The sequence below is a fragment of the Syngnathoides biaculeatus genome, chromosome 14 (genome assembly GCF_019802595.1).
Source record: "Syngnathoides biaculeatus isolate LvHL_M chromosome 14, ASM1980259v1, whole genome shotgun sequence".
Classification (NCBI taxonomy): Eukaryota; Metazoa; Chordata; class Actinopteri; order Syngnathiformes; family Syngnathidae; genus Syngnathoides; species Syngnathoides biaculeatus.
In genome coordinates, this window is record NC_084653.1 from 26825118 (window position 1) to 26850684 (window position 25567).

The 25567-nt window shown below is 47.2% G+C and overlaps 2 protein-coding genes across 6 annotated transcripts; both read right to left on the reverse strand.

Moving 5' to 3' along the window:
• Positions 1-1040: 1040 nt before the first annotated feature.
• slain1a (SLAIN motif family, member 1a) lies at positions 1041-10670 on the reverse strand. The gene is given in 10 exon segments (XM_061841583.1): positions 1041-1204; positions 2081-2384; positions 3321-3530; positions 3707-4039; positions 4113-4262; positions 4863-4955; positions 5698-5794; positions 5796-5815; positions 7863-7999; positions 10267-10670. Coding segments are annotated over 10 exon segments (1824 nt in total). The 3' UTR covers positions 1041-1128.
• Positions 10671-11809: 1139 nt separating this feature from the next.
• On the reverse strand, positions 11810-25531 carry scel (sciellin). Of its 5 annotated transcripts, none has more exons than XM_061842718.1 (20): positions 25405-25531; positions 19025-19059; positions 18266-18350; positions 18089-18151; positions 17553-17612; positions 17146-17178; positions 17029-17064; positions 16862-16900; positions 16703-16777; positions 16566-16613; positions 15493-15549; positions 15358-15411; positions 15217-15285; positions 15036-15122; positions 13938-14006; positions 13754-13864; positions 13604-13672; positions 13419-13527; positions 12276-12378; positions 11810-12202 (listed from the first exon to the last, which is right to left on the reverse strand). In XM_061842718.1, the coding sequence occupies exons 2-20, from the start codon at positions 19041-19043 to the stop codon at positions 12186-12188; spliced, it is 1203 nt and encodes a 400-aa protein (XP_061698702.1). In that variant the 5' UTR covers positions 19044-19059; positions 25405-25531; the 3' UTR covers positions 11810-12185. The 5 variants fall into 5 exon arrangements, with proteins under 5 accessions (XP_061698702.1, XP_061698701.1, XP_061698704.1 ...); XM_061842717.1 differs by lacking the exon at positions 25405-25531 and adding an exon at positions 20025-20108; XM_061842720.1 differs by lacking the exon at positions 25405-25531 and adding an exon at positions 20025-20108 and having other exon boundaries at positions 11811-12202; positions 16703-16774.
• Positions 25532-25567: the final 36 nt, after the last annotated feature.

The following is a 25567-nucleotide window of genomic DNA, read 5'->3' on the forward strand; positions in this document are numbered from 1 at the left end:
GACCAATTCAGGGTGTAACACCCCCCCCCCCAATAAAATACTTGTGAAAAATGAAAATAACAAAACCAATGCAAAGAAATAATGTGAACAAAGTAACCAATGGTTTGTTGTCATTTTTTTTTTTCATGAAACAGAAGAAACGATGTTTTCAAAACGTTTTATTTCACTTGGAAAAATTCACCGTCACCTTCAACTCCTCATCGCCCGTGCGTCGGACTCAGCAGTGATGATGTGCAATATCGTTCCAGCGGTCACGTGGATGAAAGTATCTTTTTTTTTTTTCTTCCCAAAAGCAAAATCCGTCAAAACACGTCAAAAGTCACGCCAAAGAACACAGAAGATCGTTTAGAAAGCAACTCGGAAACAAAACGAAGAAAATGTTTCAGTTATGCGTGTCGTTTCGATAAAAGTGCTGCAAAGGTGAGGCCAGTAAATAGAAGTGATATGAATATGATGAATGTGACACCACTTCCAAAACAGGCACAAGATGTAGCAAAACAGTTTTCATCATTTTTTTTTTTTTTACATCACAGCAACAAACGTTTGTGAGATATTAAAAAAAAAGCATGTACAAAAGTGTCACTCTTCATTTCGTCGAGCTTGCAGACGAGCGAAAAACACGCACGCGTCGTAAAGAGTTCACATTTAATAACTGCTTATCTGGATATTGCAAGTGTCTACAACAGGGGTGGGGAACCTTTTTCCTATCCTATTTCATTTTTATATCGCCCTTCATAAATGCATAAGAAACACGTCATACAACCACACCAATCATGTGTATTATTAGACACTATGATTTCGGGGACTTTTTACAACACGAGCTCTGAGATCTGATTTGTTTTTGGTCCTGCTCAAACGCTCCGGTGGGCCGTCTCTGGCCCGCGGGTCACAGGTTTCCCACCCCTGCTTTATTGTTACAATCCAGCCTGCTGGATCTATTGACGTCATCCCTTAAATAAGACAACCCCCCCCCCCCCCCAAAAAAAAAAAAATAAATAAACAACAACAATAAAAAGAACAGTCGTTCGTTCTTGGGGTGGCAGCTCAACAAATGCTGTTACAGTCAGTAACGCAGCGTGACCCTGTTATCGGTATTATTGTTGTTGTGATGACGGTACCTGCGGAATTTTAATAGCAGCCATCTTTCCAGCTGGCGTCCCTCAGGGTACTTAGGGAGGTGATACTCTTTGGGGGCGTCAGCAAACTGCAAGGGAAAGTAGCGAGAAAAAAAACAAAAAAAAAACAAATCATCAACGACTTGTCTCAATTCCTCAATTCATCCATCTGTTGTCTTCGCCGCTTATCCTCATGACCGTCACAGGGTGTGCCGGATGCCTACCCCAGCTGTCAACGGGCAAGAGGCGGGGAACACCCTGAACTGGTCGCCAGCCAAATCGCAGGTGACATCGAGACAGCCGCACTCACAATCACACCTATGGGCAATTTAGAGCGTCCAATTAATGTTGCATGTTTTTGGGATGCGGGAGGAAACCGGAGTGCGCACCCAGAAAAAAAAAAGCCACACAGGCACGGGGAGAACATGCAAACTCCACACAGGCGGGGCCGGGATCGAACCCGGGTCCTCAGAAGTGTGAGGCCGACGCTTTACCAGCTGAACCACCGTGTTGCAGCCCTGTCAAATATGAATTGAAGATTTTCAAGTTTTATTAAATATCTGGATCAGGAAAGAAACCTAATGACAGTAAACTTGCACAAAAAAACTAAAACCTAAATTTACTGTAAAACACTAAATTGAATGAAGTATCAGTACAAAGCTGACTAAAGAAAAAAAGATGCCATCGATTCATCAATTTTCGGAGCCGCTTATCCTCACGGGGGTGGCCGGCGAGCTGTTGCCTATCCCAGCTATCTACGGGCAGGAGGCGGCGTACACCCTGAAGTGCTTGCCAGCCAATCGCAGGGAACACAAACAACCATTCACACCTACGGACAATTTGGAGTCGTCAGCGAACCTACGTTGCATAATTTTGGGATGTGGGAGGAAAAACCGGAGCGACCGGAGGAATCCCACGCAGGGACGGGGGAGAAGATACCTGTAAGCCTGGCTTCTGATTCTCACCTGCGAGCGGGTTGTGTGATTTTGCCGGAACGCAGGGTCCCACCGAGGCCCACGAAGGAGGCGGGGCGAGGGAGCGAGCTGCGGGGGGCGGCGGACGGGGTCTTTACGGGCTGCGGTACCGATCCGGCGGCGGGCTTGAGGGGCTGAGGCGGTGCCGCGCTGCCGGGGATGGAGTGCGGGCCGGCGGAGGCGGAGGGGCCCTGCAGGACGGTGGGGCTGACGTAGGCGGTGGCTTTGAGCGGCTGGCGAGCGGCGAAGTTGCCCACGCTCTGGACCCGCTGACTCAGCTGGCCTGGAGAAGGAACTGCGGCACAAAATGGCGGACGGTGTCGTAAAACGGAGATGAGAAACTGTTTACCACGACAAGAAACTCCAAACCGGTGAGTCTCAAAGGGTGCTGCAGTCACTGTGATTTTGACGGGTGCGCCATCGCGCTCGCAAATCTGCATAGTGTAAAATTCATTACGAGTAGAAATACATAAAAGACGTCGCTTATTATGTGTGGTTTTGACCAATGTTCCCTCTAAGCTGCGCCACTGCGCAATTGCGCACTCTCGGCGTACACGAAAACCGATCCAGCGCAGTGAATCACAGCCTGACGTCATTTTTTTTCTGTAACACGGAAGCACGCGGTCTCTGCTAAGCCTACTTCTACTTCCTAGTTTACCTGACACCGCCCCCCTCCGCTCTTTAAGGGGTACACTCATAATTACAAACAGAACACGCACTTGCAACTCTATATCTGCGGGCATGACTGGTGGAGCACACCCGTAAATTTACATCTGCGGGCATGACTGACCACAAATTTTTCAAATGTGAGTGACTGGTGCTGAAGTCCTGCGCCGGCTCCCTCTAGTGGCACAGGACGGAATCACTACTGAAGCACAGTTTCGTTGCATTCAGGTTGCCAGCCAATTCCAGGGCACATGGACACAGACAACAGTTGCACTCATAATCACACCTAGGGGCAATTTAGTCTTCAATGGACCTACCTCGCATGTTTTAGGGATGTGGGAGGAAACCGGAGGGCCGGGAGAAAACCCACGCGGGCACGGGGGAGAACATGCAAACTCCAGATAGGCGGGGCTGGGATTTGAACCCCGGTCAAAACATGAGCTAAGGACACAAAAGTTGAGCTAAACTAAGCCATACTAAGACAAGAGACACAAGGAGAAGAGCAGTCAACCGAGGACGTTACGTTGCCGACGTGAAAGCACAGAAAGGAGGCGAAGGCTCTTACTGGAGGACTGGAGGCGTGCAAGGCTGCTGGACGAGTCAAAGCTGAGGCTGCCGCGCAGGGACGACATGGTCGGAAGGGAGGAGGGCCCGTGGGACGGGGGGTTGACGGGGGACGCCAGGCATTGCATACTGGGGACGCTGGGGATACTGGGAACGCTCGGCATGCTGGGGGCTCGCATCAGGTTGGGCATGCTTCTCCGCAGCCTTAGGTCTAAGCAACCGTGGCAAAACAAGAGCAAAAACAAAACAAAACAAAACAGGAGGTAAAGGATTCTTGGGAATTCAAATAACGTGGGTCAGTTCTAGTGCAAGAAATTAAGTGATCAAAATGGTCAGAAACCACACAAAGGTTTCTCCTTCAAAGCAAAGGAATAAATCCGAAGCTACCTGCGCTGTTCCTGTAAGACGCGTGGGTTTCTCCGCCCAGGCCGCCCCCCGCCGTGTACGGCGCCAGCCCCCCGAGCGAGAAGGTCGAGGCGGAGGAGCCGCGCCTGCAGTCTCTGAAGCTGGAGAAGGTCTGCGAGTGCGGCAGGCCGCCGCGCTGCACCGAGCCCGTGCGCAAGAGTCGCGGCTGCGGAGGAGGCAGCTGGTCGTGACCCTCGTCCTCGTCCTCGTCGTCCTCCTCCAGGTCCGCGCCGACGACCCGGAGCGAGTTCAGGGAGAAGCTGGAGCAGCGTCGACTGACCGTCGTTGAGGTAGACGCGTAGTCCTGACGCAGGCCTACCGGGAGGAAACGTTCCCTTGGACTCACGTCGAAGACTGGGTTGATCTGCACAGTTTGCGTCCGACTCACTCTCCTCCTGAAGGCGGGCCATGACCTCCACGTCCGTCATGTCCTGCAGTTTGTAGCCCATGGAGATGGAGTCGTCCTCCAGCTCCGAAATGCCCGCCTCGCCGTCCAGGGAAGACTGAGGGCTGACGCTCGCCTGACGCCGCCCGACATCTACAATGCACAATTTGACTTTTGGAGCTACTGGACCGGACCTTAACGAGCTTGTCCACCAGCCACTTTAGTCACTGCTTTCAAGATGTAGTAACTCATTCCGCTGATCCGCACCAGGGTCGCGGGACTGCTGGAGCCTATCCCGGCGATCTTGCGGTGAGAAATTAGAAATACAAAGAAACAGACCTTTGCACTCAAATTGACACCTATGGGCAATTTAGACCTACCCTCCATTTTTGGGGGGATGTGGGAGGAAACCGCAGGGCCCGGAGAAAACCCACACAGGCACGGGGGAGAACATGCAGGTTTTTGTAACATTACCGGGATATTTTTTTTCATCTTCACACAAACGCTTCAAGCACAGTAATCCCTCATTTTTCACTGTTAATTGGTAACCAGAGCCCACCCGCGAAAAGTGAAAAACCACGAAGTAGGGGTATGTCGTCGCGTTGAGGATGGCGCATTAGTACGTAGCGAGCCGACTTTTTTTGGGGTTTGTTTTGTTTCGGGGTGTGGTGTTGGTGTCAGAAATCCGCGATGCACTGAATCCGCGATAGGTGATCCGCGAAGTAGAGAGGGATTACCGTAGATGCGCCTTACTGTGCAGGGCGGAGTTAGACAGGAAGGTGGGGCCTCTGTCCAAGCCCAGGCCGGACCTGAGCGGGAGGGCGGGGCCGGACGACGGCGCCAGAGCTTGGTGGGGAAAAGGATAAAAGAGCTTTTACTCTTATTGAGGATAACAGCAAAATCCAAAGTGCGCTGGCAAGCCACCTAATACATGTACGATATAACACGGAAATATGGATGGAATTCAGTTTCGTACTCGGCATGTTTGCGCTCTTTGTCACTTATTGCGACCAGTATCCTCACGAGGGTCGCGGGGAGCGCTGGAGCCTATCCCAGCTGTCAACGGGCAGGAGGCGGGCGGGGTACACCCTGAACTGGTCGCCAGCCAATCGCAGCCGCACTCACAATCACACCTACGGGCAATTTAGAGTGTCCAATTATTGTCGCATGTTTTTTGGGACGTGGGAGGAAACCGGAGTGTGCCCGGAGGAAATCCACGCAGGGACGGGGGAGAGCATGCAAACTCCACCACACAGGCGGGCTCGGGATTGAACCCAGGACCTCGGAACTGCGAGGCCAACGCTTTACCAGCTGATCCACCGTTCCGCCGTATTTGCGCCTCAAATACGGAAAATGATCCTCCAACGTCCGACAGTCGTGTGCGTCTGTATAAATGTTTGTCTGGACCTCCACTTTCGGAGCAACCAGTTATTGATCGGCAACGTTAGCCCGTGTAGCGCCGTTCATGAGTTCAAAAAAAGGGAATAAATGTATTCTCAAGATATGCCGTACGCTGTAAAAGAAGATGAAATATGTTTTTCCATGCTTTTCCGTCAAGCCGCCGTTGCGAGCGGCCTCGACGAGTTACCTGCGGTCTCGCCCACTGCAGCGGCTTTGGGGTAAGGCGAGAGCGGGCAGCCGAGGGGGGCCAGGCCGTCGACGCAGCTGTACGGCCGGACGGGGGGGGGCCCCTCGCCACCGCTTGGCTGGACACGCAAAAACACACAAAAAAATAAAAATAAAAATAAAAATATGGAGTGTAGCGACGGCGTCAGCTGCGGCGCCTCATCGATGACGCAGCAGGCCAAATGCTAATCTTTTGTCAACATACCGCGATTGATGTCGGACATGCGTCGAGATGAGCGTTAGATTACGACGACGGATTATTTGGGGCGGGGGGCCGGTGGGGGGGATTTTAGGATAAGCGGGGATTGATTACGTCCCATTCCCCAAAACACAATCAGGCCAAGTCAAATGTACATTTCTGGATTATGCCAACATTTTGCTGCCGTTCGTATTCGCTTCGGGATGAAGTATTGCTCATCCGGAAGCAAGTCCAAAACTTTGCTGAGACTCTCAAGACTGAGCAGCTTCGAAGAGGAACCGAGAGACAGAGGTAAGAGTGAGTCTCAAGTCTTGGGCCTCAAGGGCCAGGTCAAGTGGCAAGTCCCAAGTCCTACACTTTGAAACAGAAGTCGGGATTTGACCGTTGCGACCCGAGACTTAACCTCTGACTTGCAAAGCAACGTTTTGGTTCCACTTCTGCAAAGTGCACTTTTCAAAATGGTGCTTGTATTTAAAATGAATCCAAACTACCTGGTTCGGTGTGAAAAAGTACTGGTCTCCTTTGATTGTGGCCCACCACATTTATTGGTTGGGTTCCCCTCGGCACACCCAGGCCAAAGTTCCACGGCCGTCAATCAAGATGTCACGGACAGCGATGCCTCGGTTCTCAACCACAATCCATTCCAGAAAATCTGTTCGAGAAGTCATTTGTTCGAAAACCGAATCGATGTTTCCCATTACACTGAATGGAAAAAGAAATCATGCGTTCCAAGCTTTAAAAAAATCATTTTTTGCACCTTTTCCTGATAATAAACTGCATAGTAGAAATACATGCATAGTTTAAATACTTTATATAATAAGATAATTTCAGAAATATATTTATTTTTTGCTTAAAATGTATGTTTGAGTAGTAGAGCACGCTAGGCTGGGAGTGCCCCCAGCCTTGTAAACTTTTTTTTTATGGACAAATGTGCAGAATAACATTAAACCAGCAACTTGGGTTCTTTGGAGCCATGATTGGGGCTTAATACGGTCGTCCTCCACAAGAAGAAAAACTGTCAAACCGGGACACGTCTGTGTACAGAGGCTGCGCGATAAAGAATGACCGCGCGTTATGTCGTTCCTGTTTGGTTTTTTTTGGAGGGGGGGGGGGGCGTTTGAATCGACAATAACAAAACGCGTCGTGGGTGGGTCAGCTGCTTGCGCCGCGCGCATTGTGTTATTTCCGGGTTTTGTCGGGGGCGTTCGAATACCGATTTTCGTTTGAAAGCAGAAGCAAAAAAAAAAAAAAAAAATCTCGAAATTTTCATTCGAAAACCGATTTGTTCGAGAACCGAGGCTTTACTGTAAATGAACACAAACACTGGTGCAACACGTGCGGACAGATAGTTACACAACGCACATTTTTCTTTTTCCAGTCGCCAACAATGACAAACATTACTGCAGCTCAGGAGTCGTGAAACCATTTTTCTTATGTGACTGTATTATACTGCCCCCGTGTGGCCAGGGGACACAGACCAGATGGGAGCAGCACAATGTTCATTGAATTGAAGCAAAAATTAAAAATGTGGCAAAAATGTTCATTTCTTTACAGTTAATTGAATTCAGTTATGAGTACACACTTTTGTTAAAAATTATACTAGACTGTACTATATTATTTTACTTTATTGAGGGGGATGCACTTATGTTTGAACTCATTTTTTTTTTTTTTTTTTGGTAACAAATGCGCATTTGGATTGTTGATTCAGGGGCAGGCTGCCATTTTGAGGGCTCTATCCGATCAGTCGGCGGCCGACAACTGTAGAGCAAAATAATCTTTTTTGATGATGTTCCACGTCGGGCGCGACAAGATGTCGGCGCACGTGTGGAATCAGGCGCAACGTGTCGCAGCTCGATGTCACATGTCCGATGGCAGAAGGTCGCAAGCGCACATGTGGCCGTTAATCCCGCGATCTGGCGCGGGTTTACCTTGGTCCAATCTGTGGCACAGCATCATCCTCGCCAGCTGCACTTCTGGTCCCGGGCGGTCCAGGACCTGCCTGCACCACTGGAGAGGACTGAGGCCGCCGTCGGTGCGTGGCTGGCCTCTGGTGCTCACGTAAAGCCTTAGACGCACACAAACACAAGAGGCAGCTTGATTGCTGACCCTGACGATGCCTGTTGCCTGTCTAAGATTTAAAAAAAAAATCTGCTCTGAATGCAGGACTCCAAGACGAGGACATGATGTTAGGTGTAGTTTTATTCAAGCTGAGGTGGCACAAAAACACTGTGACGAGAATAGCTCAACACTACACAATTTTTAGTCGTGTAGATTCCTACTGTCAGTGAATGCAACTCGGAAACTCAGGGAGCAACGAACCGGCAAATGCCAGTGACAAATACTCCAACTCAAATACGCAGTCTAATTACAGTTCCAATGTGAAACAGCTGTGAACGGAGACAGGTGACACCGCCCAGAGCAGTGGCCACGCCCTTCTTGGCCGTGGTCCAGCCGGTTTCCCACCGCATCCCAAAAATATGAAACATTAATTGGACGCTCTAAATTTCCCATAGGTGTGATTGTGAGTGCGGCTGTTTGTCTCTATGTGCCTTGAGATTGGCCGGCAAGCAGTTCAGGGTGAACCCCGCCTCCTGCCCGATGAGACCTGGGATAGGCTCCAGCGCTCCCGCGACCCTCGTGAGGATAAGCGGCTAAGAAAACAGATGGATGGTTAAAATGGGTTGGCATCCTTTTCGGGAAAGCACATCTATAAGAACGGAAACAGCCTTTGCCTTAAACATTTGATTGAAAGCGAAATATGCAGCGTTTGAAGGGCGCGTGGGCGCAATCTCAACCTGGGCCCAGACGCCGTTCGAGCATGTAGGTCATGGCGGGACGCCTCCGCGAATGGTCGGGGGGCGCAGGGGGGGCTGCCTGCCTTCTAATTGGAGGCCAGCGGCTCGTCCGTGTGCTCCACTTTCCACGTGGGCAGCGGTCGGCGATGTCGTCGCAGATGCGCGGCAGCGACAACAAAGCACCAGCGACGAGAAACAGACGACTTGCACATCCGTAATGTCGCACTGCACGAACATTCCGGGGAGGATCTTTGAAGTCTTCCAAAAGGAAAGTGGAAAAAAAAAAAAAAAAACTCCTCTGGGCAGGGAACATGTTTATCATCCATCCATTTTCTTAGCCGCTTATCCTCACAAGGGAGTGCTGGAGTCTATCCCCGCTGTCAACGGGCAGGAGGCGGGGTACACCCTGAACTGGTTGCCAGCCAATCGCAGGGCACATAGAGACAGACAGCCGCACTCACAATCACACCTACGGGCAATTTAGAGTGTCCAATGAATGTTTCATGTTTTTGGGATGTGGGAGGAAAGCGGAGCGCCGGGAGAAAATCCACGGCAGGCACGGGGAGAACATGCGAACTCCACACAGGCGGGGCCGGGGATCAAACCCGGGTCCTCAGAACCGTGAGGCCAACGCTTTACCAGCTGATCCACCGTTCCCGCCCATGTTTATCGTGCTGCTGTTTTGGTTTGCAAAACAAAGTTCAAGAGGTCAAGACAGGCTTGTAAATAAAATGAATTGAGAATTGCGATCCCCCCAATTTGAGGGACTACAGCGGACCCCCAGTACTCGCTAGGGCCGAAATCAGCGGACAATTCACGGGCATTATAAATGCGCTGAGAAAAAAAAAAAAAATACATATGTATGAAAATGATTGCATGATCAGTGATAAACCAAGAATACGTGTTCTATTTTTTTCCCTTTCATAATTGAAGTGCTGCCAAGTTGGGGGAAAAATCCAACTGATGCCTGAATCTGAACGAGGAGCACCGCAATATTTTTTGATCGCTGTTGCTTTATTTCATCATTGCGCTATCCTCTTGAATTTTCATCCAACTGAATTTGAAGCCCCAAAACAAAAACAAAAAAGACATTTTTTGGGAATGATACACATCTATTCATGCTGTTATTCAAGCCAGTCGAGAGGCTGTGGGTTCAACTCTGACTCTAAGTGTGCTTGCTTATGTTTTATGCATTGTGTCATCTTTTGGCGTGCATTTTGCCGAGGCTGATATGATGCACTACATATTTGAGACATATATTTGAGTCCCGATTTCTAATGAGGTCAACCCCCCTCTTGTAAGGGAACATATTCTTTTAATGTACAAGGAGCTTGGATATCTTGAATGTTGCCGTTTGGTATGTCTCAAAGATATAAAAACTGTATTAAAACCGTAATTGTGAGCCCAACAGTACGCGGGCCTAACTGAGGCCTTTTTGTCATCGGTGTTTTGCTTCATCTCGAGAACAAAAACAGGCATTGTTCACTTGAAAAGCACGAAAGCGGTGATGAATAACGGTCAGCGTGAAAAGAATTACCAGCGATCCGGTTCCGAGACTGGCAGCAGGGTGCCGAGGTCCAATATGTCCACCTGATCCAGAACCGTCGCGCCCGCATCCGCCTCCTCCTCCTCGTCGTCCTCCTCCTCCTCCTCCGAGCTGGGCTCCAAATAGGCGAAGGGCTCCCGGGGACACTTGGCCGGGAAAGGCTCCGAGCCCGTCTGGGTGAGGAGATGCTTGCGGTGGAGGAGGCGGCGCCGGTGGCTGGAGGCGACGGGCCCGTCGTGGACCGCGTTGGCCCGGCTGCGCAGCTGCTCGTTCTGCCTTTCCAGCTTGCGAACGAGCTCCTGCAGCTTGAGCACTTCTAGCTCGGCGTCGGCCAGTTTATTGTTGCCGTTCACGTCCGCCATGGCGGGGGGCCCCAGCAGCACCTCGGCGTCCATTTGCCGCCGCCGCCGCCGCCGCCGCCGCTGCCGCTGCCGCTGCCGGGCGCATGGAGAGATGGGCCGGCTCCGGAGGGGTTCTGCTTGAATTCGGATGGGGGCGGCCCACCTCCGGCGCTCTTTCGATGTGCGACGACTCACTCGCGTGGACGCGCACACGCACACATGCGCGGAGGATGCTGATGCTGCAATGACTTGCGAGCTGCCTCCTGATTGGTCAGCAGCTTCCTGGATGCCACATGGCCAGGAAGTGTTTGCTTGCTTGTTTGTTTGTTTGCTTTTGTGCGCATTTTCAAGGGGAGTGTAAAACGACACTCTATACATGCATATACTTACACATGTATATGAAATAATAAACCAATTGAATACCTCTAGAATCAATTACAATCCCATTATCCTATCGATTAATATAGTATTCTGTTGGAAACTGATTTGACATAATTAAACGACTATACCAATCAATCAAATGCATAAATTAGGTGCGGGTAACGTATATTTTTTTTCCACTTGGGGTCACCAGCCTCACATTCTCCACTGAAGTATCTGCGACTATGAGTGCGTGCGCCTTTAATAGGCGGGGCCTAAACTGCTGAGTGACGTGGATGTCAGCCAATAAAAGCGGAGTTGGCTGTTGTTCAGTCAAACTAGGTTGCTGTGTTGTCTTGTTATGTTTTTATAACAAATAGGCAAGGGGTGAAGATGTGGTGTTATATCTTAGATATAATAACAATTACAGAGAGTAAACTGTACATGTGAGAGACAACTTGTACCGTTAACCCCACTTTTGAACAACTTCCGCATCCTCTATATCCGGGTACTGAGCATGACGGGTAATGTAGTTGTTATTCTATCTAAACCAGAACACCACAATTGCTAACTGGCTAGCCGTTAGCCAAAGAAAATTTGCCTGAGGAGGGACTGACCGTCAGCTGTGTGTTATGAATATGGAATAACAAAAGTCCACCACCACGGGAAACCAGTTTTGGTTTGCAGTAGATAGGTTGCACTTCTTTTTTTTTTTAAATGTGAAATTATCCCAATCAATCTTTTTTTGTTGGATAATGAAATCATTCAAGTTATTGGATTCATCCTCCAAGACCTTTTCACCCATCCCTGTGGTGGGCCTTTTTTTTTTTTTATGTGTAACTACACAATTCTGCACAATATTTTCTATACAAATGACAATAAAACAATAACTTGATATCAATACAGTGATTGCATTTATTGCACACAGGACAAACAACCCCGGCCATCCACATCACAGTATTGGTATCACGTTACAAACAAACAGTCCCTTAAAAGCCTTCATAGAATTTTAGAGAATATAAATATATATGATTCTACAGTATATCTATTATAACTGCCAAAATGGGTGCTACGGAGGTGCGTCCATCCTAAGTGATCAGCCCAGAAACACCAGAATTAATACAAATATACGGAATTTTTTTTTTTTTTTTTTTTTTCCCCTCATCGAATCACTTTTTGTTTTTCTCCGTGCGAAGTTGTGGCACAAACTCAGCGACGCCATTTCTCTGTGGGGAGAAAGATCGATTTAATTTTTCCTCGCCGCTGTCCCCCCGAAGCCCCGGAGACGGGGTCGCTTACCTCGGGTCACGTCAAAGCAGTTCTCGCAGTGCACCATGGAGTTGTACACCCACATGCAGTCGCCCGCTTTCAGGTGGCCCAGCGAGCCGTTGCACACCTCGCACTGCACGACACATAAAAGGAAGCGTCAAGCGACATCATGAATGCATTTCACTTTTTACGGGGAAGGCTTTAATTAGTTCGGTAGGAATTGATTTTTATAAAAATATTGGATCATATACTTTATATGTATGGGGGAAACATTTGAATAGTCACACTTAAATCTAATGTAGACAGTCTAAATTGCCTGTAGGTATGATTGTGAGTGTGACTTGTTTGTCTCGATGTGCCTTGCGATTGGCTGGCTACCAGTTCCGGGTGTACCCCGCCTGTTGAAAGCTGGGATAGGCTCCAGCACTCCCCATGACCCTCCTGAGGATAAGCGGCAAAGAAAAAAGGATGGATGGAAGTGGAATATCGAGTGGCGGCATGGGGGATGAGATGGAAAGTGTTGGCCTCACAGTTCTGAGGTCCTGGGTTCAATCCCGGCCCTGCTGGTGTGGAGTTTGCATGGTGCCTGCGTGGGTTTTCTCCGGGCGGGCACTCCGGTTTCCTCCCACAATCCCAAAAATATGCAACATAAATTGGAAAATCTAAATCGCCCCGAGGTGTGATTGTAAGCGCAGCTGTTTGTTGTCTCTATGTGCCCTGCGCTTGGCTGGGGACCAGTTCAGGGTGTGCCCCCGGCATCTGGGACTCCAGCACTGCCCGCGACCCTCGTGAGGATAAGCGGCAAAGAAAACGGATGGATGGCTAATGTAGAGTACATTGCATCATCAAGATGCATGTAATTTAGTAACAGGCATCTTATTTGAAAGAAGGCTAAGGTGACAGGAGTTTATTTGGACGTATGGATTTGATAGAAATATACAAAAAAAAAACAACGAGATTTTTAAAGATTTTTTTTTTTTTTTTAAATGTAAAGGTAATAATGTACCACCCACCAAACCTCCTTGAATATGTCTGGAATATTTGGTTTTTTTTTTTTTTTGCGATTGAGCCCGGCCGCGATCGCCTGTGATTTGCGTCTTTTCCAGCTTTTGACGTGTTTGAATACGGGCGATTGCATCTTCCTCCCGTTTGGTCAAAAACATCAAAAAAGACCTTGAAGCAGAAGGAGTGGCAGCTGATCTTCATGTCGTCCAGGATCATCTTGGGGTCGCCGTTGAAGGGCTTGTGGCAGTAGGTGCACAGCTCCCGCTCCAGGACGCTCCTACGACATTTAGGACGACGGGATGGAGTGAAATCATTCCCAGCACATCATCTCATCGCCGAAGGGCTCCTCTCACCTGTCGGAGGTGTTGTAGACGCTCTTGACAGACGTGACGGGGCCGGAGAGGATGTCGTCAGACCGGCTGCTGCTGGTGCCACGACAGTCGCGTTATCATTATTACTGGTGTGATTTCGTGAAGTCGGTTGCGGCTTGCGCGTGCACGTACGTCCTGTACGTCGTGGAGCTGTACTCGGTGGGGCTGCTGTACTCGTAGCTGGGCTTGGACGAGGACGACGAAGAGTAGTAGTAACTGCCGCTTTTGCTGCTGTAGTTGTCGCTGCGAAGACAGAGATGCACGTTAGCCGTCGCGCGGAGCAGCCGGGCGACTGCGGGTGAGCGGGCGTGCGTACTTGGGCAGGCCGCTGCTGATGGTGTAGGAGGTGACGCGAGCGCTGGGGATTTCATCCGTGTAGCTGCGGCTGCGTGACGGAATCGGAAAGAGAAAAGTCGCCAGTTGCGGCCGTGGGATGGAGCCCAGAGGAACGTGTCAAATACATCCATCCGTTTTCTTTGCCGCCAATCCTCACGAGGGTCCGGGGAGTGCTGGAGCCTATCCCAGCTGTCAACGGGCAGGACGGCGGGCGGGCTTACACCCTGAACCGGTCGCCAGCCAATCGCATCGATGCGAACAATAGTTGCACTCACAATCAAACCTAGGGGCAATTTATACCGTCCAATTAAAGTTTTTGCCATGTGGGAGGAAAGCGGAGTGCCCACCCGGAGCAAACTCCACATAGGCGGGTCTGGGATTGAACTCACGTCCTCAGAAATGTGAGGCCAACGCTTTACCAGCTGAGCCACCGTGCCGCCAATCTCAAAATAACATGAAGTGAAACATCATTCAAAAGAATCAAATCATGAAAAGTAATATGACAAGCTGGGAACTGTGATAGTCTGTAATAATAATATTAATTACTCAACTGATATGTAAAAAAAAGATATAAACAAACGAAAAAAAAAAATAACAGCACCACTACTGCTATTCTATTGATTACATTGAATTCCTTTGATTCTTATTAAATATAAATGAACAAAATCAATCTTTTTATTTACAAAAACTGGAAAGCGTTGGCCTCACAGTTCTGAGGTCCCGGGTTCGATCCCGGACCAGCCCGTGTGGAGTTGGCATGTTCTCCCCCGTGCCTGTCTGGGTTTTCTCCAGGTGGGCACTCCACTTCCCTCCCGCATCCCCAAAACACGCAATATTAGTTGGACACTCTAAATTGCCCGTAGGTGAGCTCGTGAGTGCGGCTGTTCGTCTCGATGTGCCCTGCGATTGGCTGGCGACCAGGTCAGGGTGTAACCCCGCCCGCCGTCCTGCCCGTTGACAGCTGGGATAGGCTCCAGCACTCCCCGCGACCCTCGTGAGGATAGGCGGCAAAGAAAATGGATGAATGAAGTGCAATAATACAGAGGTAAAAAAAAGCCAAATGTGCACGGCGGCCAACCTGGTGGAGCGCAGGGAGGACGACGAAGACAGCGGACTGACGCTGCTCTCCACCGTCACGATCTCTCGCTTGCTCACGCTGGAGGAGCTGCCGGAAAAAAAAACAAGACCGGTCGGCAACGTGCGCGTTTGAGGACTCGACTACAGATGGGGGAGGAGGAGGGGGGTGTGGGGGGGCTCACCTGAAAGATGAAGACTGGGCGGAGGTGATGCTCCTCGGCACGAGGGTGTCGTACAGCTCGTCTTCAGCCCTGCCGACGCGTCGCGACGCTCATACGTTAGTCGCGTGTGCAGGAGGTCGTACGACTCGTTTTCAAACTCACCCGTTGATGCTTCTTCTCACGGTCATCGTCTCGCTGCTGGTGGAAAGACTTGTCCTGCCGACGGACGCACACACAGACATTTTGATGGCATCCGTCGCCGCTTGACAACTTTCTCAAACTTGCCGAGCGTCCCACCTGTCGTCATCTTTGATGGCGTTGGGGAGGAGCGAATCGTACAGTTGGTCCTCAGCACTGCGGACACACGAAAAGTCATTTGCTGCCCTCGGATGTACATGTCAATTTTCAATTATATCTTTGACAAATACTGATGAAATACTTTTGGATAGTAAAACACATTGACTATATTTTATTTTTATATATTTATGTATTTTTTAAATGCATTTAATAGTGTGCAGGATTTAATTTTGCTATAACTAATAATGAACACAATCATGCAAACATCCATCCATCCATCCATTTTCTTTGCTGCTTATCCTCACGAGGGTCGCGGGGAGTGCTGGAGCCTATCCCAGCTGTCAACGGGCAGGACGGCGGGCGGGGTTACACCCTGAACTGGTCGCCAGCCAATCGCAGGGCACGTGGAGACAAACAGCCACACTCATAATCACACCTACGGGCAATTTAGAGTGTCCAATTAATGTTGCATGTTTTTTGGGATGGGGGAAGAAACCGGTGTGCCCGGAGAAAAGCCACGCAGGCACGGGGAGGACATGCAAACTCCAAACAGGCTTATCCGGGATCGAACCCGGGACCTCAGAACTGTGAGGCCAACGTTTTGAAGGTGCACCACCGTGACTAATTGAATGTACATTTTATTTTTTATATATCTTAACATAGTCGTATTTTTTAAAAATGTGCCAGATTTAACTTTGCTATAACTAATAGTGAACACAATAATGCAAACATATGACGGATATTAATACATACTTAAATTTTTTTTATTTTTACAAAAACAGCGTGTTCCTCCTTACTATATTTTACATGAATGTTATGTACTGAATTGTAATACATTATGACTGTTCCCATTTCTTTCTTTTAATTTGAATATAATTTGATTTCACGCCAAAAGATATCCAGGCCTGTTCCACCCATCGCATAGACTATAAAATAGGCCATGTGGGGTCGTCATGCCAACAAAGTCAAATTATTATCAAAATTTGCTTTAAAATTGCCACCGGATTCAAACTTGTATTCACTTGAGTTACTTTGTCGACGCATAAAATTGCTCATTTTCTTAATCGCTTTACGTTTTGGAGAAGGACTGCACCCTCTCGCTGAACGTCTTGTTGGGGCTTCTGCGAAAAAATCATAAAAAAACCAAAAACGTTGTCATAAACCTGACACATGATAATAGAGCGGAAGACGTGGCAGGGCCGTTGCGTACCTGAGACTTTGGCTGCTGGTGATCGTTGTGGTTTCCGTGATTTTGCCATCCCTGCTCAATGTAGTTGTTGTGCTGCTGAACACAAAGTTTAGCTTATTTACATGGAAATTAAAACTAAACAAACAAACATATTTTCTCGTGTTGATTTCACAAATGCACCTCATTTCCGGTTCATCGCTTCTCCGATAGGTGGGGGAGCTGGAGGAGACACACACACAAAAAAAATATTTGCATAAAAAGGCTGCAAATGGGCTTGCAAACACGTTAAAGATAACTTGTTTGACTTTTGATTTTAATTTTTTTTTTCTCTCTCTAGCATAATCTACCTCAGCGTGTGGGAGACTCTGGACTTAGTGTAGGAGCTGCAGGTGACAAGGCAGCCGGGCCATAGTTAAATTTTTTTGTGGAAATATTAAAAAAGAAAAAAAAGATATGGCACCAACCTGTCGGGCAGCTCGTCCTGACTCCCGCCGAATCTGCGACAGCAAAAATTATAATCAGTGATTCGTATTCTCTGCATAAGGACTGAGTTTGATACAAATTATGCAGTAAAAAAAAAAAAAAAAAAAGGATTTCATCATTGGCTGAATGTGCTGCCACACAGACACACGTAAGTCCTCCCGTTACATTTGCATATTGTTACTTGGCTTATTTGATTAATTATTAGAACATTTTATTTAGGGAAATGTTGCCTTTAGCCAACAGCATTTCTTTGTACTGTGTATCGGGAATGTTGCTAAAATGGCAACAAAATCCCTGCAAATATCTGAAAACGCAAATAAATAAATAAATAATAGTTTTTTTTTTTTTTATTTTAATAAAGTGAGAACCTGCAGCACAAGACTTTTACCTCGTGGTGAGGGCCTGCACAGATGTTGATCTGGTAATTTGTTTATTTTCTGACACCGGGCTGTAGGCAACATACAAAAAAAAAAAAACATAATTAAGTGGGAAAATTAACCAAAATAAATGATAATGGAAGTTCAGAATCTCAAAGTACGACGCCCCCCCCCCAAAAAAAAAAAAAAACTAAATTAATTAATAAAAGTGAGCCATGCTACAACATTCCCCACACACGGTGGATGTGTAGTCTGTTATTATTGTTATTATGACATTATTATATAGTGGAATCTCCAACGTTGGCTGCACCAATTGCCCCCCCCCCCCGCCTAAAAAATATGATAAAATAAGCCTCTAATAATCTTGACAGATTCAAAATATTTGAAACTCCATTACTGTGTTTGACTTTTTGCAACTGGACTGTTTTCCAACAACATTAGCAAGACCGAGCATATTGTTGCTGTCCAATGAAAAGCAGTTATTCACAATTTTGAACCCACCTCCCCAAAATTAATGCTTTTTTTCCCTCTTTTTTTATTTTTTTACCTGGTTAGACTCTCAGTGGATTTGTAGTGGTTGAGAACAGATGAGGCGAAGTTAGGATCTCGGCTGCAGAAAGAAAAAAATGAGGGCACACGTAACAAGGTCACACCCAAAGGTCGTCTTTCTTTTTCTCTCGCTCTCCGTGTTGTTACGACTGTGTTACGACATAGTTGTACTCACTCAACAGCTTCGTACTCATCCTCGTCTTTTCTGATCCAGCTGTCGTCTTTCAGCAGGGACGAAGACGAGGTGCGGACGCTCTTGGCTTTATTTAAAAAAAAATGTGCACGTTTTATGTAGTCGTAGTAACCGAACAAGAAGTACAGTACAGTATTACAATGGACAGTATTTATGATGCAATGATATTGAGGTGTACAAGTGCCCTCCATCATCCTGAGATATGTTTCTGATGTTCTGTTTACCCATAATGAAAGAATATTCATCATAGCGATGTTATACATCCCAATTATTACCTTTTGACATTTTTGTTTACAAGATTCAGCATAATATTGATAAAAAGTGTTTTAATTCCAAGAATAACATCACAAAAAATTTATTGTTTTATATACATCCATCCATTTTCTTAGCCGCTTATCCTCACAAGGGTCGCAGGAGTGCCGGAGCCTATCCCAGCTGTCAACGGGCAGGAGGCGGGTGGGCTACGCCCTGAACTGGTTGCCGGCCAATCGCAGGGCACAATTATCAACCAGTATGTATTATTATATAGTACAATAATCACGGGATGTTTAAACATTAATGTCCATCATCATCACCTAAATATAGAAAATAAAAATAGATGCATGCATGACAATTTAAATAAATGTATTTGTATGTACTGGACACATAACAAATCTACTACTATTACTCCTTCTACGACTACTACAAACAATAATAATAATGATAAGAAAAAGAAGAATGAAGAGGAATATGAATACTTACACATTTGATAGGAGGTCATTTTGGTATTTTCACCTCTACGTGCAGAAGAGACAAGACAAGAGAAGGACAGTTTACCACGTGATCCACGCACGACAATACAGAATTATGGGCACTAGGTGGCACTGTGGGCTGATACGGTCGCTGGTTCTCCTACTGTACTGTACTGTACTGTACTGTACTGTAGTGACTGTGTAGTGACAATTACTTGTTCTGGCAACACACGAGATGTTACGCCGTCTTTTAAAAAACTGGTTTGTCTGGATCCCGGCCCACACCAACACACGCCCACAAACGCACCCTCTCGAAACACACAAAAATACATAGTACAACATATGAGCGAGATGATTCATCTGGCACACGTTTCTGACCGTCTTCTGAATTTGGGGAAAAGTGCAAGTCACTTATGAATGCGGATTTTTGCAAAATTTACGGCATCTGGGCCATATGACCCCACCCCCCAGCCCACCAGAGAACTTATGACCTGATTATTAAAAATAAATATCAAGGAACTGTTATTAAAAAGTAATGCGATTACTTGTTGGAGGTATCTTCAGAGTTGGAGTACTTTGAATGATTTCAGTTTTATTATAGTTTATTACACATTTATTACAGTTAGGAACGATAAAATGTTACTCAGTGTACATTTTTGAACTCTCAAACTTAGCACGGCTTACGAAAGCCTCAAGACATCATTTTTGCACTTGTTTAAAGTTAAAGTTTCATCAAGCCCTGTGACTTTATTGCCATAATAAGCCGAACCGTCTTTTTTTTTTTTTTTTTTTTAAATAACGTGTGACACAATCACATCCACGAGGCACAGATTTCATTACTCAATACGAGATATTATTTACTGCATCGTAACCACACATTCGGATTTTACTTAATGCTGTTTTGCCCAACTAAACAAGTTTGGGGTCTGTTGAGATAAAAGACTAAGTCAACGTTTGGTCATTTTTTTTTTTTTTTTTTTTTTGTGGCGCGTGTAAGGAAAAGTGCGTACCTCTGTGGAAAGTGGCGAGTCCCGAACGGCGCTGCAACGCTGCCTTAACAGCTGTAAATTACGTCGCAGTGTGCAACTCCACCCTCGTCCAAGTACTTTTAACCCAAAGGGAGGGTGGGGAGGAGGGGCGAGGTCAGGCCTGGGGCAGGCGGGGCCTGACTACAGCACGAAAGCGGGCCTTCCGTGCGTGGGCTCGCCGTGGACGTGGAGCGGGTTTATCAGCCTCCGAGACGCGGCAGGAATGAAGGTGGAGCGCTCCGGACACCCCGCGCCTCGACTTCGGCGCCGCACGCCCACAAAACGGGCGTGGGACCGCGCGGCGACACGTCACCAAAAAATGCGTGAAATGCAGGCGTTATCTTTTCAAATGCTCCTTTGATCAACCACCCGGTTGACGAGGGGGGTCCGGTGTGGGGGACTTTGCACTTTAAAAGGGAAACAAGGCAAGTCCGCGGAATTTTCACTGCAACGTTGACAATGTACGCACAATCTCAACCGGGTGATTCCGAACCGGTGCGCCAGAGATCGTCAGGTGGGAAATTTCCGTCATGGCTCAGAAAATGTTTTATATCAGTCGGGTGAGGACGTTTGAAAAACTTCAGCACTGTTCTCATTTTTTTGCCTTCCAGTCATGGATTTGAAATGAAATCAACAAAATGCGCTTTAGCCTCTTAGCTTTCCACCCATCCATCCATTTCCCTTGCCGCTTATCCTCACGAGGGTCACGGGGAGTGCTGGAGCCTATCCGGGCTATCAACGGGCAGGACGGCGGGGTACACCCTGAACTGGTCGCCAGGCAATCGCAGGCCGCATAGAGACAAACAGTCGCACTCACGCTCACACCTCGGGGCAATTTACAGTGTCCAATTAATGTTGGGTTAGGATTACCCGGAGAAAACCCACGCAGGCACGGGGAGAACTTGCAAACGCCACGCAGGCGGGGCCGGCATTAAACCCGCGTCCTCAGAACTGTGAGGCCAACCCTTTACCAGCTGAACCATCGTGCCACCCTCTTAGCTTTCATTTCAGGGCATTCACATCCAAATCAGGTGAACGTGCAGGACCTGCAACTCTATCTTTGTATACTAGATACCATATGAGACCTAAAAAAAAACCAATGTATTACATATTTAGAACTTTCACGTTCGAATGCTTGGGTGCAAATCCTTTGCAATCAACTACAAAATGGAGGTTGGAAGGCGCAGACATCACCAGATGTCGGCTTTAATCCCCGCTGGAGCTCCGCCAGGCCGGCGACTGTCTTCACTTCCTGCTCGTTTGCCGCTTCGGGCAATTTGTCTTGAACAAGCGAAATCCATGCTCAGTCGGATTCAGGTCAGGTGATTGACTCGGCCATTGCATGACATTTCTGGTCTTTGGCTTCAGAAACTCTTCAGTTGCTTCACGTCTGTCCATGTGCACTGTGGAGCTCCCGCAACCCCCCCCCCCCAAAAAAAAAGGACTTCTGAAGAGTTTGTCTGAATATAAGCCGATAATAAAGGTCGAAACACTTCCCAATTTGAGTTCTTTTGACACCGAATAACAGTTATTAATAGTGAAATGTGGATTTTAACACTTTTAATCCGTAAAATAAGATTCTATCCATCCAGCCATTTTCTTTTGCCGCTTATCCTCACGAGGGTCACGGCGAGTGCTGGAGCCTATCCCAGCTGTCAATGGGGAGGAGACAGGGTACACCCTAGACTGGTCGCCAGCCAATCGCGGGGCACATAGAGACAAACAGACACACTCGCAATCACACCTCGGGGCAATTTAGAGCGTCTTAATTAATGTCGCATGTTTTTGGGATGCGGGAGAAACCAGAGTACCCGGAGAAAACCCACGTAGGCACGGGGAGAACATGCAAACTCCACGCAGGTGGGGATTGAACTCGAGACCTCAGAACTGTGAGGCCAACGCTTTACCAGCTGACTCACCGTGCCGCCGGATATCAGTTATTAATGGAGAAATGTGTATTTTAACATCTTTAAATGAGTAATCAGTTTGATTTGACATTGGAACCATTTTTTTTGTGCAGCACTTGATTACATAGGTGTACCTCTGGTTTTCAAGATGAGGTGTGTGGCCCCTGGGGGGGGCGGGGTCATGACACAGAGGGCGTGGACTGTTTCAGGCCCCGCCCCCAATCGTAGAAAGTTTCAAGCAGGGAAGAAATAGTTCATCTCTAAAAGTTTGAAAAGCACTACCGTACCTCATGAAGTTTCTGAAAATATACAGTGCAACTGCTGTGAAATCAACGTACATGCAATATTTACGCCAGTCACACTGAAATTCTTACAGGATGACGAGTAATGGAGCAGGGTGAAAATTAATAGCAGAAACTTTAGATGGGAGACATGGTGGATCATCTGGAAAATGTTGGCCTCACAGTTCTGAGGTCCCACGTTCGATCCCGGCCCCCGTTTGTGTGTCGTTTGCATGTTCTCCCCACGCCTGCGTGGATTTCCTCCCACATCCCAAAAACACACGGCATTAATTGGACACTCTAAATTGCCCGTAGGTGTGATTGTGAGTGCGGCTGTTTGTCTCAATGGGCCCTGCGATTGGCTGGCGACCAGTTCAGGGTGTACCCCACCCGCCTCCTGCCTGTTGACAGCCGGGATAGCTTCCAGCAAGCCCCGTGACCCCTGTGAGGATAAGCAGCTACGAAAACGGACAGATGTAACCTTTAGATGAAACTTCAAGTGAATCTATTTTGCCTACCAAGGCTGGAAAATCCTCCCAGTTATTCTTATTGTTTTTATTACTCAGGGAACACCGACAAGGTGTTACTTGACATGTTTGCGATGGAGTTTTTCCTGCCACGGGAGTGTCGCGACTCGAACGACGAGAAGTATGAAAGGCTCGTCGCGCGGCGGGGTGTGACCCCGACGACGCCGAGAGGCAAGCCTCGCTCGCCATGACAAGAATGCAGACGAGCGCGCCGCCAGCTCGCTATTGTTCCGCGCGCGGTTTGGTCCGTCGAGCGATTCCAATAGATCCTTATCCGGGAGCAAATAATCAAGCATGAACAAGTCTGACGAGAAAACGCCACGCAAATGCCACAATTGTTTCCCTTCTCGTGATCCGAGCAGTACTTTTGACGAACGCTGCACTACATGAATAGCATTCATTACTAATCACCCAAAAATCCATTTTTCATATGCATTTTTTTTTTTTTATTGTGTTGGAGCGGATGCCTCGTTTCCAAGACAGCCGGTCTAAGAAATTTGCTCAGAACTGTAACGTGCTTTTAATGCCAGAGCCACTGAAGCTCGGGCTACGCGGAAATCGCGTCCACTATGCGGCGCCACCGACGAATTTACAAATTTACGCAGCAAAATGAAGCTGAGGCTCAGTGGTTAGAGCAGTGGTTTGGTACACCAGGGGTTGTGGGTTCGTATCCCACTGGGGCCTCCACTCCCTGAGAAGGGTTGCGTCAGGAAGGGCATCCGGCGTAAAAATTGGGCCAAACATATATGTGCGTTCATCTGAGATGACACGCTGTGGCGACCCCGAAAGGGACAAGCCGAAAGAAACTTACTTACGCAACAAAATGAAGCTGGACCTGCGAAAAGTGCTCCCATTTGGACTTTAACTGACATTTTCTGGAAAGCCGTGCCTCAAAAGTCGAACAAACCTCAGGGAAAAGTCAGGGAATCTCTCAAAAAGAATTCACGGAATTACCCAATAAGTAGCTTTGACTGTTTCTTGACTTGGTTTTTTTTTTTTGTGATGTCACAAAAGTAGGAAAGCCACTGCGACACAAGAAAAGCTACAATACGAAGAACACAATAAAAGCTAACCGAAGCTACTCATGTTAATAAAGTACATTTATAAAACACAAGCCACGCTTTTGAAAGGCCACTAGGGGACAGTGTTGCTATAAAAACACACACCCTTCCAGTTGCCTTTCCAATCTCCATCCATTCGAGTAGTTTGACTTTATTTTAGTTTTATTTTGCCAACAACTTGCATTAATTTTCTTCAGGCACTCTGGCCTGGCAGGTTATTGGTCTGGTTATTCGTTGTATCGTACAGTCGTTGTGATCCACTCTTTCTGTCGTTGCCACGGTAACAAGTCTATCCGGTCACATATGAGGTGACAAGATAAAGCTCAAGGATCGTGAAAAACTGGAAGCGGTGGTATCTGAACACGAGACTTGATTGCAGTAGTCTGGCATAATACAGTCGTGAAAATTTTAATGTGTCCTGTATGGGGCGGCTTGGTGGAGCACCAGGGAAAAGCCATGGCCTCACAGTTCTGAGGTCCCGGGCTCGATCCCGGACCCGCCTATGTGGAGTTTGCATGTCCTCCCCGTGCCTGCGTGGGTTTCCTCCGTGCACTCCGGTTTCCTCCCTCATCCCAAAAACATGCAACATGAATTGAACACTCTAAATTGCCCGTAGGTGTGATCGTGAGTGCGGCTGTTTGTCTCTATTTGCCCTGCGATTGGCTGGCGACCAGTTCAGGGTGTACTCTGCCTCCTGCACGTTGACAGCTGGGCTAGGCTAAAACACTCCCCGCGACCCTCGTGAGGATAAGCGGCAAAGAAAATGGATGGATGGATGTCCCGTATGGGCATTACGTGTTTCTTGTTTCAGACGTGTTCTCTGTCCGTGCTGCTGACAAAGATTTTTGAAATAACTTTAATGGCCGTCAGATATTTACAGTACTACGTCAAAAGACACACACAAAAATTATTATATAAATATTACTACGTAAAAAAATAAACTAGCTTTTTGATTCAGATATACTGTGCACAACGGTAACGTGGAATAAACGTTTTTTAAGGAGCCGATCATTGACGACAAATGAGATTAAAGACGATCAGGATAAAATTCCAATTATTAATAATAAAAATAATTAATTGTTATTATTATATTTTTATTGTCACCTATCAGATCGGTGTCAAGTCAAGTGAAGATGCTGTTCATGTTGAAGATTTTTCACAATAATCAACGATGATGCAACAAGGTAGAATACAGATGAATATAAATATGTGACACTTTATTTCTATAAATCTCTGTAAGTGTTTATATTTTCCAGTGATGACTTTCCTAGGAAATCATAACGTCCTGTCACTGGTGAATTTTTTTTTTTTTTCAACAGGCCTGTATCTCTTTTTCTTTTCAGAAACTGCTGATAATATCACTCCCACATATGAAATATAAATAGTTATTCATAGCACTTATTTGCAGAAAAGGAAAAATAGTGAAAATGCCCCCCCACACACACACAACATGTACAGTGTTTTTCTGCTTTCTTACATATTGTTTTTCTTTTTCTCCCAGAGTTGGCTACATATCGAAAAGTAGCACAAACCCAATACAACACTTCGATTTTCGGGAGCCAATCATATGCACAAACTCGTCTTACCTCCAAATGTTCCTATGGAAATATGATGATGAACTCTATGCGGGCACGCATAGTTGAAATCGCAACGGATGATGCGAATGTTCCAATGAAGGCTAATAATAATCCGAAAAATGAAAGTGTTCCGGCGTGCGGGCAAACAGGCAGGGTGGGAGAGATGATGATG

Coding starts and splice junctions, on each gene's coding strand:
- scel (XM_061842718.1), bottom strand. Junction 16,778..16,861: donor AGCGATGAACCGGAAATGAG/GTGCATTTGTGA, acceptor CTTTGTGTTCAG/CAGCACAACAACTACATTGA. Junction 13,865..13,937: donor ATCAGCAGCGGCCTGCCCAA/GTACGCACGCCC, acceptor CTGTCTTCGCAG/CGACAACTACAGCAGCAAAA.